The sequence below is a fragment of the Ictalurus punctatus genome, chromosome 19 (assembly GCF_001660625.3).
Source record: "Ictalurus punctatus breed USDA103 chromosome 19, Coco_2.0, whole genome shotgun sequence".
NCBI lineage: Eukaryota > Metazoa > Chordata > Actinopteri > Siluriformes > Ictaluridae > Ictalurus > Ictalurus punctatus.
In genome coordinates, this window is record NC_030434.2 from 24,438,938 (window position 1) to 24,453,672 (window position 14,735).

General features: G+C 38.1%; 1 protein-coding gene across 7 annotated transcripts in view; it reads left to right on the top strand.

Moving 5' to 3' along the window:
- The window catches only part of sox5 (SRY-box transcription factor 5), a 278,008-nt gene extending 272,500 nt beyond the window's left edge, over positions 1 to 5,508 (top strand). For all 7 annotated transcript variants that reach the window (XM_053688041.1, XM_053688042.1, XM_053688043.1 and 4 more), the window contains 2 exons: positions 2,023 to 2,239; positions 2,651 to 5,508. In XM_053688041.1, coding sequence (XP_053544016.1) covers positions 2,023 to 2,239; positions 2,651 to 2,948 — 515 coding nt within the window. In that variant the 3' untranslated portion in view covers positions 2,949 to 5,508. The remainder of the gene's footprint in view (positions 1 to 2,022; positions 2,240 to 2,650) is intronic.
- Positions 5,509 to 14,735: the final 9,227 nt, after the last annotated feature.

The window sequence follows — 14,735 nt, forward strand, 5'->3', positions numbered from 1 at the left end:
TATCGGCGTAAGCCGAGACGCGAAGACCGGGAGGGGAAACGAAACGAGCGCCTGGTTTCTGTCACTGGGATTTTCATCCCGGATTTAGGAGCGAGCGATTCGACCCTATTTCGATTCGACCATATGACCATATTTAGCATATTTGGGGGAGGGGGGGGGGGGGGGTGATGAGATGGTGCTATAAAGTGGAGTTACTGTTACCAGCACAAAGCTGATTTTCCTGTAACGGAACATCCTAAAGGGGTTCATTCCTCTTACACCACAGCCATTAGATTACAATCTCATTCAGTGCCGTACTTTTTGTCCGTTTACAGTTACATTTAGCGTTCCGTGAGACAAGCTCTGGCTTACGTTATAGCAGCTACATGCAGTACACTCTCTCTTGAAAATTAATAAGACCAAAAAAAACCACAGCTTGTCATGTTATAAAACCACACACTCACACACACACACACACACACACACACACACACACAAAGCGTAAACTCCTTTGTCCTGAAGTCATAATTGTTAAATAAACTTCTCCTTCCTCGAAAAACAAGCTTCAAAAAGCCTTACAAGTCCCTGTGAGTGAGCCGTTGCTATAGAAACGATAACGCACAGTAAAAGCGCGTTAATATAAAATTGCGCTACTGCCAGAGCCGCTGTGAATCCACACTTTTTTGACCAATCAGAATCCAGAACATCCACAAGAAAAAAAAAAGTATACGCGTCATTTTTATTAACGGCCGAGCAAAAAAAAAAGAGCAGAAGAAAAAAATGTAAGATTCGGTTCTTAATAGCATTTTTATTTGGTCATATCGCCTACTGTAGATTTACTGTATGTGTGTGTGTGTGTGTGTGTGTGTGTGTAAGCTTACTCTTATAAGGGCTTCTATACTAAAAGATTTGCTACGTCACTTCTCATTGGCCGGTTCTGTTTAAATATACATACGCAGGGGCGGAGTTACAGTACGACTATGCCTCAGCACCAACAGGATAAGTATAGTATCATACATCCAGCCAAGCACCCATGCCCCCTCACACCCACACACACACACACACACACACACACACACACACACACACACAGAGAGAGAGAAACGTCCCGCTCAGCGCTCTGAATTGTGTAACCGCTGCCTAATGAATCGCTCCGGAGAGCCGACTCGGCCGATGATGATATAATTCATTATGCATTAAACAAGCACTCCGGTCTGTCTGACATTTTCTCCAGACCTCTGGGATTGTGTTTGACATTTTAAAGAGCTCCTAAGCATTTTATAACGCCGGGAAATCTGGTTTTAATAAGGCTCCCGCTCTCTCAATTGTTAACAGAAGGAGTTTCTCCTTTTGCGCAGCGCCGGCTGCGTGTCAGGCTCAGCGCTGACAGCTTTTTCCCATTAAACACACAGTAGGAGAGTGTAAATTCACCTCCAGACTACACACACACTTATACATACATATACTTTATATATATATATATATATATATATATATATATATATATATATATATATATATATATATATATATATATATATATATATATATATGTATGTGTATATATATATATATATATATATATATATATATATATATATATATATGAACATGTACTGCCCTCTGTGGGATTGATATGTGTGCGTGTGTGTGTGTGTGTGTGTGTGTGAGTGGGTAGTTGCTTTAATAGAGAATAAGCAGCACAGGCCACCGGTACTCTTATTGAGCTCTGGTAATTAGATGGAGTGTGTGAATGGCCCACTTAACCTGTTGTCACCTGGAATAATGACACACGTCAGCATGTGTGTGAGTGTGTGTGTGTGTGTGTGTGTGTGTGTGTGTGTGTGTGTGTGAGTGTGTGTGAGGGTGCTCCGGTACAGGAGGGCAGAATCCCTCGCTCTATTTGACATCACTTCCACTCAGAGGTGCTCATTAGACCAAACAATGAGGCGTGACACCTCTTTATGGACCAGCTTTGGAAAAAAAAACTATATGTGCACCAAAGAGGTGTTAATGTGTGTGTGTGTGTGTGTGTGTGTCCAGGTTCCCGCTGGAAGGCTATGTCTAATCTGGAGAAGCAGCCGTACTACGAGGAGCAGGCGCGTCTCAGCAAGCAGCACCTGGAGAAATACCCCGACTACAAGTACAAGCCCCGGCCCAAGCGCACCTGCCTGGTGGACGGCAAGAAGCTGCGCATCGGCGAGTACAAGGCCATCATGCGCAACCGCCGGCAGGAGATGCGTCAGTACTTCACTGTGGGGTGAGACCCGAGAGTAACTGACCCGTCCCGCTGACCCAGTCTCAGATCATCACTGTGATTTCATGTGATTCAGCAGCGACTAAAAGAAGAAAATATTAAGAATATAAAATGTTAAGAATATGTATAATAAAAAAAAGGGTAAATACACTGTGTGTATATAAATATATAAATATATAAAACGAGTGTAAAGGAATGCGCTAGTAAAGGTAATAAGATAATAAAGCTAGGTAAAAGCCGTTGTTTCTTTTTCGTCGTTAAAGAAAGACAAGAATTTCTCCAATCCGTTCATTTAGATTTGTTCGTATTTGTTTTTCGTTTGTATAAATGTATTTTGATTCTGATTTCATCAAATAACACGGTTATTTATATAATAACACCGTGTGTGTGTGTGTGTGTGTGTGTGTGTTACAGGCAGCAGACCCAGTTGCCGCTCTCCTCAGCGGGCGTGGTCTACCCCGGCGCGCTCTCCATGGCGGGCATGCCGTCCCCTCAGATGCCGTCCGAGCACTCGAGCATGTCCAGCAGCCCTGAGCCGGCTCCGCCCACTGGCCCGCCCTCATACCTCAGCATCAGCAAGGGGGACAAGCCTCGCATCAAGGAGGAGGTGCTGCGGATGGACGAGAGCAACGGCGACGCCTACGACGACTTCGACTACGAGGACGACGACGGAGACTTCGGGAGCGACAGCGAAAACCACGTCGCACAGTAAATTTAAAAAAAAACAAAAAAAAAACAACAAAAAAAAACCTTTTTATTTTCAGAGCTGATCCCTCGTCGTTGTTGTTGTTTTGTTGGGTTTTTTGTCCCGCCCTGCCTCTATCTCCATCCACCCAATCAGGACTCGGAAAGAGCCACGCCCGCATCCCACGACCCACATGTCCCCTCCCCCACCCTCCCTGATACCAGCAGCAGCAAAGCACAGGACGTTTCAGAGTAACTGTTACACTAAACGAGAACGTCGGACGTCACGTGAACCTCACGCGCAAACACATCTCGAGTAAGCTACAGGAAGTATGATATGATAAGATATGATATGATATGATATGACAAGATAAGGAAACTTTCACACACAAAAGAACTTATTATAAAAAAAAAAAACCAGGACCTGTTCGTCGGACCTGCTTGTCTATAAAGAGACTCTTTTTTTTTTCCTTCTGGGTTCTATAATATTCTCACTCAGGTACACGGTGCCAACAAGTGGCTTGTGAATGTGATTTGTTGTTTTTGTGCTTACGGTTTTAATAGAGATAAAAGAAGAAAAAAAAAAAAACATTTATTTTCCTGGTTTTGACGTTAAAAAAAAAATAAAACTAAAAAAAAGTACCAGACAGGAGAAGTAACACTTTACCTTCTATTATTTTATTTTGTTTTTTTTTTGTTGTTGTTATTGTTTTTTTTTTACTTCCTGCTTGTGTTAGGTATTAAGCCCCTTCACTGAATCCTGTATCTCACACACACACACACACACACACACTTTTTGCATGAACGTTGGACGGGGATCGAGGGCTGTGTTTCACTCCTGTACACTTTCTTTTTCGGCACTTATGAAATCCACTGACCCGTATATATATAAATACTGTCTGGATCAGGTTTTATTTTATTACACACACACACACACGCACACACATTTCAATCCACAAACAGGCCTAATGCGAGGCAGCAGGACGGAAACATAAGCGACGTGTTCCTGTGAGAACGCAAAAACTGCAGAATTGAGATCCGGCCTCTCTTGCTCCGTCTCGGCCCCTCGGTTCTGTATCTAAACAGACTGTTTTCGCCATTATGGAGAACGCCGAGCTTCACGGTTCCAAGAGAAACAGAGATGGAGAACATGTGAGAGGGAAAATCTCCATAGACTAGAGTTTGGCGCTGAACAGAAAGAGAGAGAGAGAGAGAGAGAGAGAGAATGGAGGGGTTTTATAGACGCCCACATTGTGCTTAAGCAAGGAAACCTCCAGAGCACTGAGGAACTCTGTGTGTGTGTGTGTGTGTGTGTGTGTGTGTGTGTGTGTGTGTGTGTGTATGAGCGAGCGGACGTCTCGCTAACCCCTCATCGAAACATCCCTTCCTTTAATTCTCCTCGTGCCACCCTTTCCCTCAATATCACTCTCATCGCTTTCCCTCCTGTCGCTCCTTATAGGGACCGTGTTGCCGCGGCAACACTTTGATCGACAGCTCTCGTGCACACAAACGCCCCAGTCCCGCTCTTCTCGTCATCCCCGTCGTCGTCCTCCTTCCCCCTTCTCCGTCTGAACGTGTCACGCGTTTCCGATCGTTCGGACTCTGACCTCACAGTTCCATGCCCCGCCCCCATTTTATTTTCATTTTTAAATGCGGTACTAATGCAGTGAGGTTTCGAGCTCTCGTATCACGTGGTATGTTATGCATGGGGTTTTTGTTTTGTTTTGGTTTTTTTGTTGTTGTTTTTTTTTTTTTTTCTTCCCCGTCACTCTGCTGTCAAAATCTTCGCTGTTTGAAGGAGGAGCGCTCTGAGTTTTCACACTCTGCATGTCGAATAGTTTTATTTTGTATTTGAATACTGTATTTTAATTTTTTTTTTTTTTTTTTTAATATTCAGACTGCCTCTAGTGTAAAAAAAAAATAATAATAATATTATTAACAATAATTATAAAGATGGTCAGCTTGTTTTGGGTTGTTTTTTTTTTTCTAAGTTTAGTATGTTGTGTACAGTATAATTTATTTTTCACCTCTTCTTGGTTGTTTTTTTTTTTTAATTATTATAATTTACATGATAAAAACTGCTTTATAAAGCTTATTATATTTAGCTGGTAGGTATGTAGATCTAATTACTCTGTGCTTTTTGATTTTTTAAAAACATTTTCAGTTTATTAATCCTGTTTCTACGCTGGTGTATCTCAGAAATGATCACAAGGAACTGCTGAAATGAAGGATTTTTTTTTTTTTTTTTTTCTCGTCATTCATGAACTCCTGAACCCGTTTCTGAAAGCACTAGGACTCTGGATATTCAGAGAAATAAGAAGAAGAAGAAGAAAAAGAAAAAGAAAAAAAAAAACAAGAACATCATCACACTTTTTTTTGTTGTTGTTGTTGTTGTTGTTTTTTTTATTATTATTATTATTTGTTATTATTTCTAATGATTTTATGTACAATGTGAAATTTTCTATCTCTTTTATTCCTCTTTGTTTTATCAACGATTTTATTCGCCCCCGATATCAGTGAACAAGACGTTCAGGATGTTTGTTGGGAATTGTAGTCCTGTCGAGACTCGGTGGAATCTCATTAGTCCATATGTGTGTATATATATATATATATATATATATATATATATATATATATATATATATATATATATATATATACATATTTACAAATTTGAAGTCTCCTCCAGTTTGGACGTGTTAAAGATAATTCTAACAAAAGAAATATCTATCAAAAATTCGAAGAGGCTCATGCGATGCTCCACCGAGTGACTCATATCAGATACGTGACCTCTACGGGACTCCATGATGGATTTGTTTTAGCTCCACGCCATGCCCGACACCTTTTAAAATCATAAAATCACAACATTAACATTAGTTTCCATCCTGATGTGTAATTTTTTATTATTATTATTATTTTTTTATTATTTTATTTTTTTCAATCACAATCAGGACCCTTTAACAATCATACATATTCTGAAGGACAGGGTCTAAAGCTGTCAATCATTTATTATATAAAGCATGACATTTTTTTGCTATGAATAATAATAGATAAGACAATCAAGGTCATGGGTGGAGCTCAAAACAAAAGTGAAAAAAAAATTCAAACTAAAACACACACACACACATACATGCATTCTTTAAAAAAAAAAAAAAAAAACAAATCCTACCATCTCAACTTGAAAAAAATCGCTAAAAGATAATTATGTAAATATAACATAGAGGTATAGATTTATATTTTGTTCATAACACAGTGTAATATAAGTTGTATATTTCTTTTTTCCCCCTTTTATTGATGTTATTCATGCCACATTTAAAAAAAAAAAAAAAAAACGAGAGTTAATGTACTCTTACCAAAAAAAAAAAAAAAAAAAAAAAAAAAAAGCCGTGGGTTGCCACCATCTGTTCTGAGTTGACGTTTTTCAGTATTATTGCCGGTTTAGGCTCTAATAAAAACAGCAATGTGTTCTGTAGTGCGTCTGCTTTCTTTCTGACCGTCTCTTCAAGTTAAAACCGAGCATCCGTGCTGTATATCTGTGCGTTCTGTTTTTATCTGTTCTCATAAGAGCATCAGAAGTAGCTAGTCTGTTTAGTAGCTAGTCGAATTTCACTGTAGAAATGAATGACAGCTAGCCAGATCTAGAAATAAACACAAATAATCAAACATAGCATTCTGTTTCTGACATTCAGCGATGCGGTCTGAGAGTCTGAGTGGTGCTGATATGTTTTAAGTGTGAGATGTCAGGCATGTTCGTTTCAGTGATCGGCAGCAGATTTTAAGGTATCGCCACTGAGGGATCTCCCGGTCATCGTCTGGGGAATTTGTGCGTCTGGCCCCGCGGGACGAGCGAAGAGCGCACTGTATTATAAACGTTGAGATAGTTTTCTCTAGGCAAAACCCACGATGAAGTGACTCTCAGTGAAGCCATGCATCGGAGCGGGACACAAAATGACGTATTAAATGCTGCTCGTCTGACGAGCATTAATCTTTGCTGCCAAAAACAAAAAGGCTAGCGAAGCATATAGCAGCTTATAGAAGCCCATAAATGCCTAGAGATGCATGTTGAAGCCTTTAAAAGCTTATAGAAGCTTGGAGAAACCTACAGAAGCCAATAGAAGACTAGTGAAGCCTATAGAAGCCAATAGAAGCCCAGAGAATCCTATAGAAGTCCATAGAAACCTACAGAAGTCCATAGAAGCCCAGAGAATCCTACAGAAGTCCATAGAAGCCTAGAGAAGTCCATAGAAGCCTAGAGAAGCCTAGAGAAGTCCATAGAAGCCTATAGAAGTCCATAGAAGCCTAGAGAAGCCTAGAGAAGCCTATAGAAGTCCATAGAAGCCCAGAGAATCCTATAGAAGTCCATAGAAGCCTAGAGAAGTCCATATAAGCCTAGAGAAGCCTAGAGAAGTCCATAGAAGTCCATAGAAGCCCAGAGAATCCTATAGAAGCCCATAGAAGCCTATAGAAGTCCATAGAAGCCTAGCGAAGTCCGTAGAAGCCTAGAGAAGCCTATAGAAGTCCAGAGAAGCCTAGAGAAGCCTATAGAAATCCATAGAAGCCTAGAGAAGCCTATAGAAGTCTATAGAAGCCTAGAGAAGTCCATAGAAGCCTAGAGAAGCCTATAGAAATCCATAGAAGCCTAGAGAAGCCTAGAGAAGCCTATAGAAGTCCAGAGAAGCCTAGAGAAGTCCATAGAAGCCTAGAGAAGCCTATAGAAGTCCATAGAAGCCTAGAGAAGTCCATAGAAGCCTAGAGAAGCCTATAGAAGTCTATAGAAGCCTAGAGAAGCCTATAGAAGTCCATAGTCACCTAGAGAAGTCTTTAGAAGCCCAGAGACGCCCAAATAAACCTACTGAAGTCTAGAGAAGTCCGTAGAAGCCTAGAGAAGCCAATGGAAGTCCATATAAGCCTAGAGAAGTCTTTAGAAGCCCAGAGATGCCCAAATAAACCAAGAGAAGTCTATAGAAGTCTATATAACCTTGGAGAAGCCCATATGCCTAGAGAAGCATATAGAAGAAGATATAAGCTTAGAGAAGCCTTTAGCAGCATATAGAAGCCTAGAGAAGCCTATATAAACTTACAGAAGCCTATACAAGCCTATAAAACCTTATAGAAGCCCATAGAAGCCTGGAGAAGCCTATAGAAGCCCATAAAAGCCTATAGAAACATATAGAAGCTTACATAAGCCTACAGAAACCTGGAGTCAATGGAATTCTATAGATGGTGCATCTATGGGCTTCAAAGGAGATCTTCACGTAGGCTGCGCTGTCCACCGAAATCAGTTTGAGTTAAATCAATGAACAGAACAATATTGCGGTGAGAGAGTCCAGCAAGAGTAATGAATAAATACAGACACATTGTTAAACATTTCATCGCTGCATTTCTAATGAAACTTTAGGGGAACTGTAGTTGATTCAAAAAAAAAAAGTCTGCACAAATGTCAAAACTGGAAGCAGTGTCGCCTTTTCTTCACCGCTGGCACCTCACCATGATACTGATCTCCCGAGAGCCTGCACCGGATGACAAACAAATGCTGAAATATTTCACTTAAACAGAAATGAGCATGAGTCTCACAACAGAGAACGTTTACGTAAAAAAATCACAATCAGCTTCAAAAGACTCTCGGACTTACGAGCATTCTATTCAGACATGAAACATTGTTTTTAGAGTTCATCGTTGAAGGGGAAAGAATGGATAATCACATTCAGACATTAACTGGAAAAAATTAATACATCTTTTTTTTAATAATAAAGGGTTGCTTGGTTTTTTTTTTATAGTGTGTGATGAAGGTCACTAAACTATAGATTCAGTACTGGGAATGAAACCCTTTAATAATAATGATAATAATAATAATAATAATAATAATAATAATAATAATAATAATAATAATAATAATAATAATGAAAGAATCAAGTTTGGCATTGAAACTAAAATTAGACCAACATTAAAACCACTGGTTAAAATACTGAGTTTATTTCCAATTGAATTGGGTTTTTGCACACTTTCCATCAAGCATACACAAAAACAAATGACTATCAATTCAAGTCTGAATTCTGATTGGTCAGACGGTGTTGATTCATTTTCCAAAACGGCAGCTCTGGCTGTTGTGCATCTGCCAATCACATCGAAAGGAAAAAACCAAGAGAAGCCGTCGAGGGAACGACTGAATATATCGCAGGTGTAATGAATGAGTGTTGAGTTCTTGTAGAAAAGTCTGAAAGTCATGCCGTGGTAGGAAAATCATCAACAACGGGGCGGTGGGATGAAGCTGAGTTACTGTTAACACTCTGAAGTTGATTCCTTTTTTCCAATAACAGCGAGGCTTTCATTCCTTTTAAAGCACAAGCAAGCTCGACGTCGAGGAACGTCGACGTAGCATGCTATCGCTAACGTTAAAGCAGCTCTAAAGACAAAAATAGAGCTCTGACGTCCATGAGACTAAAATAAAACGCACTTTTACGCGAAACCGTAAAGCGTAAACTCCTCCTGGAAAAAAAAACCCCCGACACATCTGACACTGGAGACTCCTTCCGTCAATGTTAAACAAACGTCTATTTACTTTAAGGAAACTTCGGCGTGCGAAGCGTCCGCCGCACAAGTCTCTGTGACTCGTGAGCTGTTGCCATAGAAACGATAGCGTATGAATATAATATATAAACGAGCGCATTAACATTAACAGCCTGCGCTACCGTCAGAGCCGCCGTTAAGGAAAGCGAATCGACGCTTGGGTCTTCCGACCAATCAGAACGCAGAATTCAACAGCAGTTCGTTCGGACTCGTTGTTTCTCCCCCCAGATCGGTGTAGCTAGGACTAGCTGAAAGAGCGAAGAAATCCTGACGGGAATCTCGCACGGGATAAAGCGACTTAGAACTCACGTGCTTAACGGGCACGGAGAAAGCGTCGTAGCGTTCTATACGTACGGCACGATCGGATCAGACCGTGATGTTGGGAAATTCAGTAAAGGTGAACTCATGGTCGGGAGGAAACGTGCGTGTTTATTATTAATAAAGCGTACGCCGTCGTGTAGAACGTTTGCCATCTGTCTGTTTTTGTTTTCTTTTCTTTTTTTCTTTCTTTCTTTCTTTCTTTTTTTTTTTTTTTTACAGCAACTCATATCTCACATTTAGAAGCAAATGTACTCGGGTTTCTGCCAAGTCCATATGACGAGTAAACAGAAGACACGACAACATTCCCACCGACTTTTACATCTCTATATGTCACGCACACAAATGTGAGTTTTAAAGTGGGTTTAATTCATTCATTAATTAATTTGTTCAGCAGTCAATTCAGCTGGGGTGTGTGTGTGTGTGTGTGTGTGTGTGTGAGAGAGAGAGAGAGAGAGAGAGAGAGAGAGAGAGAGAGAGAGAGAGAGTATTGGAGCTCAGTACACACTAAACACAGTGACTGGAACAACGCGAGTCTTTAAGTAATAAAGTGGTGGCATGTTGAGTACTGTAAATATTTCATTTCATACCAACAGCTAAGTGTGTGTGTGTGTGTGTGTCACACTGATAGAGTGTGTGTGTGTCACACTGCGCAGTCGAGTGCGCAGATTTGCACCGTGGGTGTTTGGAAATTGAGTGAAAACGATGTCATGTTAATGATTCAAAGTAGGTAATAGGATGTGATGCGGTGCCGAGCTGACGGCTGAGCTGACTCCGAGATGCTCCTGTAATGTATTCATGAAGACGAGGGATTAGAGAGAGCATTCGGCGTCTCACACACACACACACACGCACACACACACACACACACACACACACACACACACACACACACACCAAACAAAGCGCTGTTAAATTCTGGTCTGAAGGGGTTGCACATCTGCAAATTTATATTAATGCACGTGTTCACTCTTATACGTTATCGTTTCTATAGCGACCGCTAGACGTTCACGGAGGACATTTGTTTACGGAGATTATTTTATACACAGTAACGTTTATGGAAGGAGTCTCCAGTGTTAGCTGCATGGTTAAGTCTTGCGACGGAGATGTTTGTGCTTTTTGGCGTTGTTGTTGTTGTTGTTTATCGGTTACTGTGGTTTTTTTCAAGGGGGGGGGGGGGGGGGGGGGGTTCCGGTGATAAAGTCAAAAGAGAGCCTGGTGAGGGAACGGCGTTTTAGGCTACAGCTGCTATAACGTAAGTGAGAACTTACGCTCGACGGATATTTTAATCACGACGTTAAAATGTAGCTACAGACAGATAAAAAAAGTATGACGTGTCGTTCTTTGGTTATTTAAAAAAAAAACTCTCATTCTAATCGTTGACAAGTTGCTGTGATTATACGTGTAAGAGGAATAACACACTTCAGGATATGTGGTTATAGGGAAATGATCAACTTGTAGGTGGAAAGCGTACGTCCTTGTGTGTAAAGCGTCGATCTGTAGGGAAATAGAAGACGCAACAGAAGAAGACGACCACGTGAGCGTAGAGTTTATCGAGTTTTTGTAAAACCGTAACACAGAAATACAGTTTTCATCCCAGCACCCAGAATCCAGGGGGGACACAAACTTTTGCTCTGGGGCTGTAGCAGCGAGTGGTTGGGAGACGAGCGCGGCGAGAGACAGCGGAGTGAGCGAGAAACGCCCGCGGCCGATCTGCAGTCAGTCAGTCCTGACATGTATTTCCTTTCCTGACGAAACATTACGCATGCAGCCGCCATTAAACATTCAGAGACGTCAACAGCAGCAGCTGCTCGCCTCGCCTCGCCTCGCATCACCTCGCCTCGACTCACCTCGCCTGCCTTTTTTCTCCACACTTTCTACATCTTCACAAAGTCCCTGCAGAACCGCTCCAAATGAAATACTCATGAGCAACAAGAACAAAACACAGTCAGCTACGGAACAGTGTAAAAAAACACAGAGCAACAACAGATCAATCTAAACCACACGCTCAAGCAGTTCAAGACAATATTTACTTCTGGGTTTTAAATAAATCCAACTTTTCTTTTTTACATAATAGTCATAGTGTCTTCTTTCAAAAAGAAAGGGGGGGAAGTTATTGCCCCCCCTCCAGAAAAGTATCATAATTGGTGAGTATTTGTTTGTTTGTTTGTTTTGTTTGTTTACATATTAGTAATTCTCTTTTCTCTCAAAAACATGTCAAACTTGTTTTTTGTTTGTTTGTTTGTTTGTTTGTTTCTTTGTTTGTTTACATATTAGTAAATCTCTTTTCTTTCAAAAAATGTCAAACTTGTTGATTTGTTTGTTTGTTTGTTTTGTTTGTTTACATATTAGTAATTCTCTTTTCTCTCAAAAACATGTCAAACTTGTTTTTTGTTTGTTTGTTTGTTTGTTTGTTTCTTTGTTTGTTTACATATTAGTAAATCTCTTTTCTTTCAAAAAATGTCAAACTTGTTGATTTGTTTGTTTGTTTGTTTTGTTTGTTTACATATTAGTAAATCTCTTTTCTCTCAAAAACATGTCAAACTTGTTGATTTGTTTGTTTGTTTCTTTGTTCCTTTGTTTGTTTACATATTAGTAAATCTCCTTTCTCTCAAAAAAAATGTCAAACTTGTTGATTCGTTTGTTTGTTTGTTTGTTTTGTTTGTTTACATATTAGTAATTCTTTTTTCTCTCAAAAACATGTCAAACTTATTGATTTGTTTGTTTGTTTGTTTGTTACAACAGCAATTCTTTCTCCTCTCAAAAAAGTGAAACAAATATTGACACCCATAAAGTAAAATTCATGAGTATTTTTATTTGTTTGTTTGTTTGTTTTGTTTTGTTTGTTTACATATTAGTAATTCTCTTTTCTCTCAAATAAATGTCAAACTTATTGGTTTGTTTGTTTGTTTGTTTGTTTTGTTTGTTTGTTTGTTTGTTACAACAGCAATTCTTTCTCCTCTCAAAAAAGTGAAACAAATATTGACACCCATAAAGTAAAATTCATGAGTATTTTTATTTGTTTGTTTGTTTGTTTGTTTTGTTTGTTTACATATTAGTAATTCTCTTTTCTCTCAAAAAAATGTCAAACTTATTGGTTTGTTTGTTTGTTTGTTTGTTTGTTTTGTTTGTTTACATATTAGTAATTCTCTTTTCTCTCAAATAAATGTCAAACTTATTGGTTTGTTTGTTTGTTTGTTTGTTTGTTTTGTTTGTTTGTTTGTTTGTTACAACAGCAATTCTTTCTCCTCTCAAAAAAGTGAAACAAATATTGACACCCATAAAGTAAAATTCATGAGTATTTTTATTTGTTTGTTTGTTTGTTTGTTTTGTTTGTTTACATATTAGTAATTCTCTTTTCTCTCAAAAAAATGTCAAACTTATTGGTTTGTTTGTTTGTTTGTTTGTTTGTTTTGTTTGTTTACATATTAGTAATTCTCTTTTCTCTCAAATAAATGTCAAACTTATTGGTTTGTTTGTTTGTTTGTTTGTTTGTTTGTTTTGTTTGTTTGTTTGTTTGTTACAACAGCAATTCTTTCTCCTCTCAAAAAAGTGAAACAAATATTGACACCCATAAAGTAAAATTCATGAGTATTTTTATTTGTTTGTTTGTTTGTTTGTTTTGTTTGTTTACATATTAGTAATTCTCTTTTCTCTCAAAAAAATGTCAAACTTATTGGTTTGTTTGTTTGTTTGTTTGTTTGTTTTGTTTGTTTACATATTAGTAATTCTCTTTTCTCTCAAATAAATGTCAAACTTATTGGTTTGTTTGTTTGTTTGTTTGTTTTGTTTGTTTGTTTGTTTGTTACAACAGCAATTCTTTCTCCTCTCAAAAAAGTGAAACAAATATTGACACCCATAAAGTAAAATTCATGAGTATTTTTATTTGTTTGTTTGTTTGTTTGTTTTGTTTGTTTACATATTAGTAATTCTCTTTTCTCTCAAAAAAATGTCAAACTTATTGGTTTGTTTGTTTGTTTGTTTGTTTGTTTTGTTTGTTTACATATTAGTAATTCTCTTTTCTCTCAAATAAATGTCAAACTTATTGGTTTGTTTGTTTGTTTGTTTGTTTTGTTTGTTTGTTTGTTTGTTACAACAGCAATTCTTTCTCCTCTCAAAAAAGTGAAACAAATATTGACACCCATAAAGTATAATTCATGAGTATTTTTATTTGTTTGTTTGTTTGTTTGTTTTGTTTGTTTACATATTAGTAATTCTCTTTTCTCTCAAAAAAAAATGTCAAACATTGATTTGTTTGCTTGTTTGTTTGTTGGTTTGTTTGTTACAACAGCAATTCTCTTTACTCTCAAAAAAGTGAAACAAATATTGACACCCATAAAGTATAATAATTCATGAGTATTTTTATTTGTTTGATTGTTTGTTTACATATTAGTCATTTTCTTTTCTCTCAGAAACATGTCAAACTTATTGATTTGTTTGTTTGCTTGTTTATTTGTTCTTTAGGGTGTCATTCAACAACATTTTTTTTTTTACACAACAGTGATGGACACCCCTACATTAAAGCACAATAATTTGTTGATATGTGTTTGTTTGTTTGTTTTTATGTTTGTTTATCCTTTAGGGAGTCAGTTACACTTTCTTTACACTCTTTCAAATATGTGTCAAAATGATTGACACCCCTAAGACCCCTGTTTGTTTGTTTTATAGGGTGTTATTCAAACTTTTTTTTACACAGTAGATCTAGCTTTTTTCTCAGAAACACGTCAGAATGATTTAATATGGGCGTAATATGTACGAAAGCATAATAAGTCGTTGATAATTCTTCATTTGTTTGTTTGTTTATTCTTTAAAATGCCATTAAAGGTGTTTTTTTTAGTAAAACACATGTTTTTTTCTCTTTTCTGTCAAAAACTTTATTGACGCCCCTAAATTAAACCATAAAAGTTTGTTAATGTTTATTTATATTTTT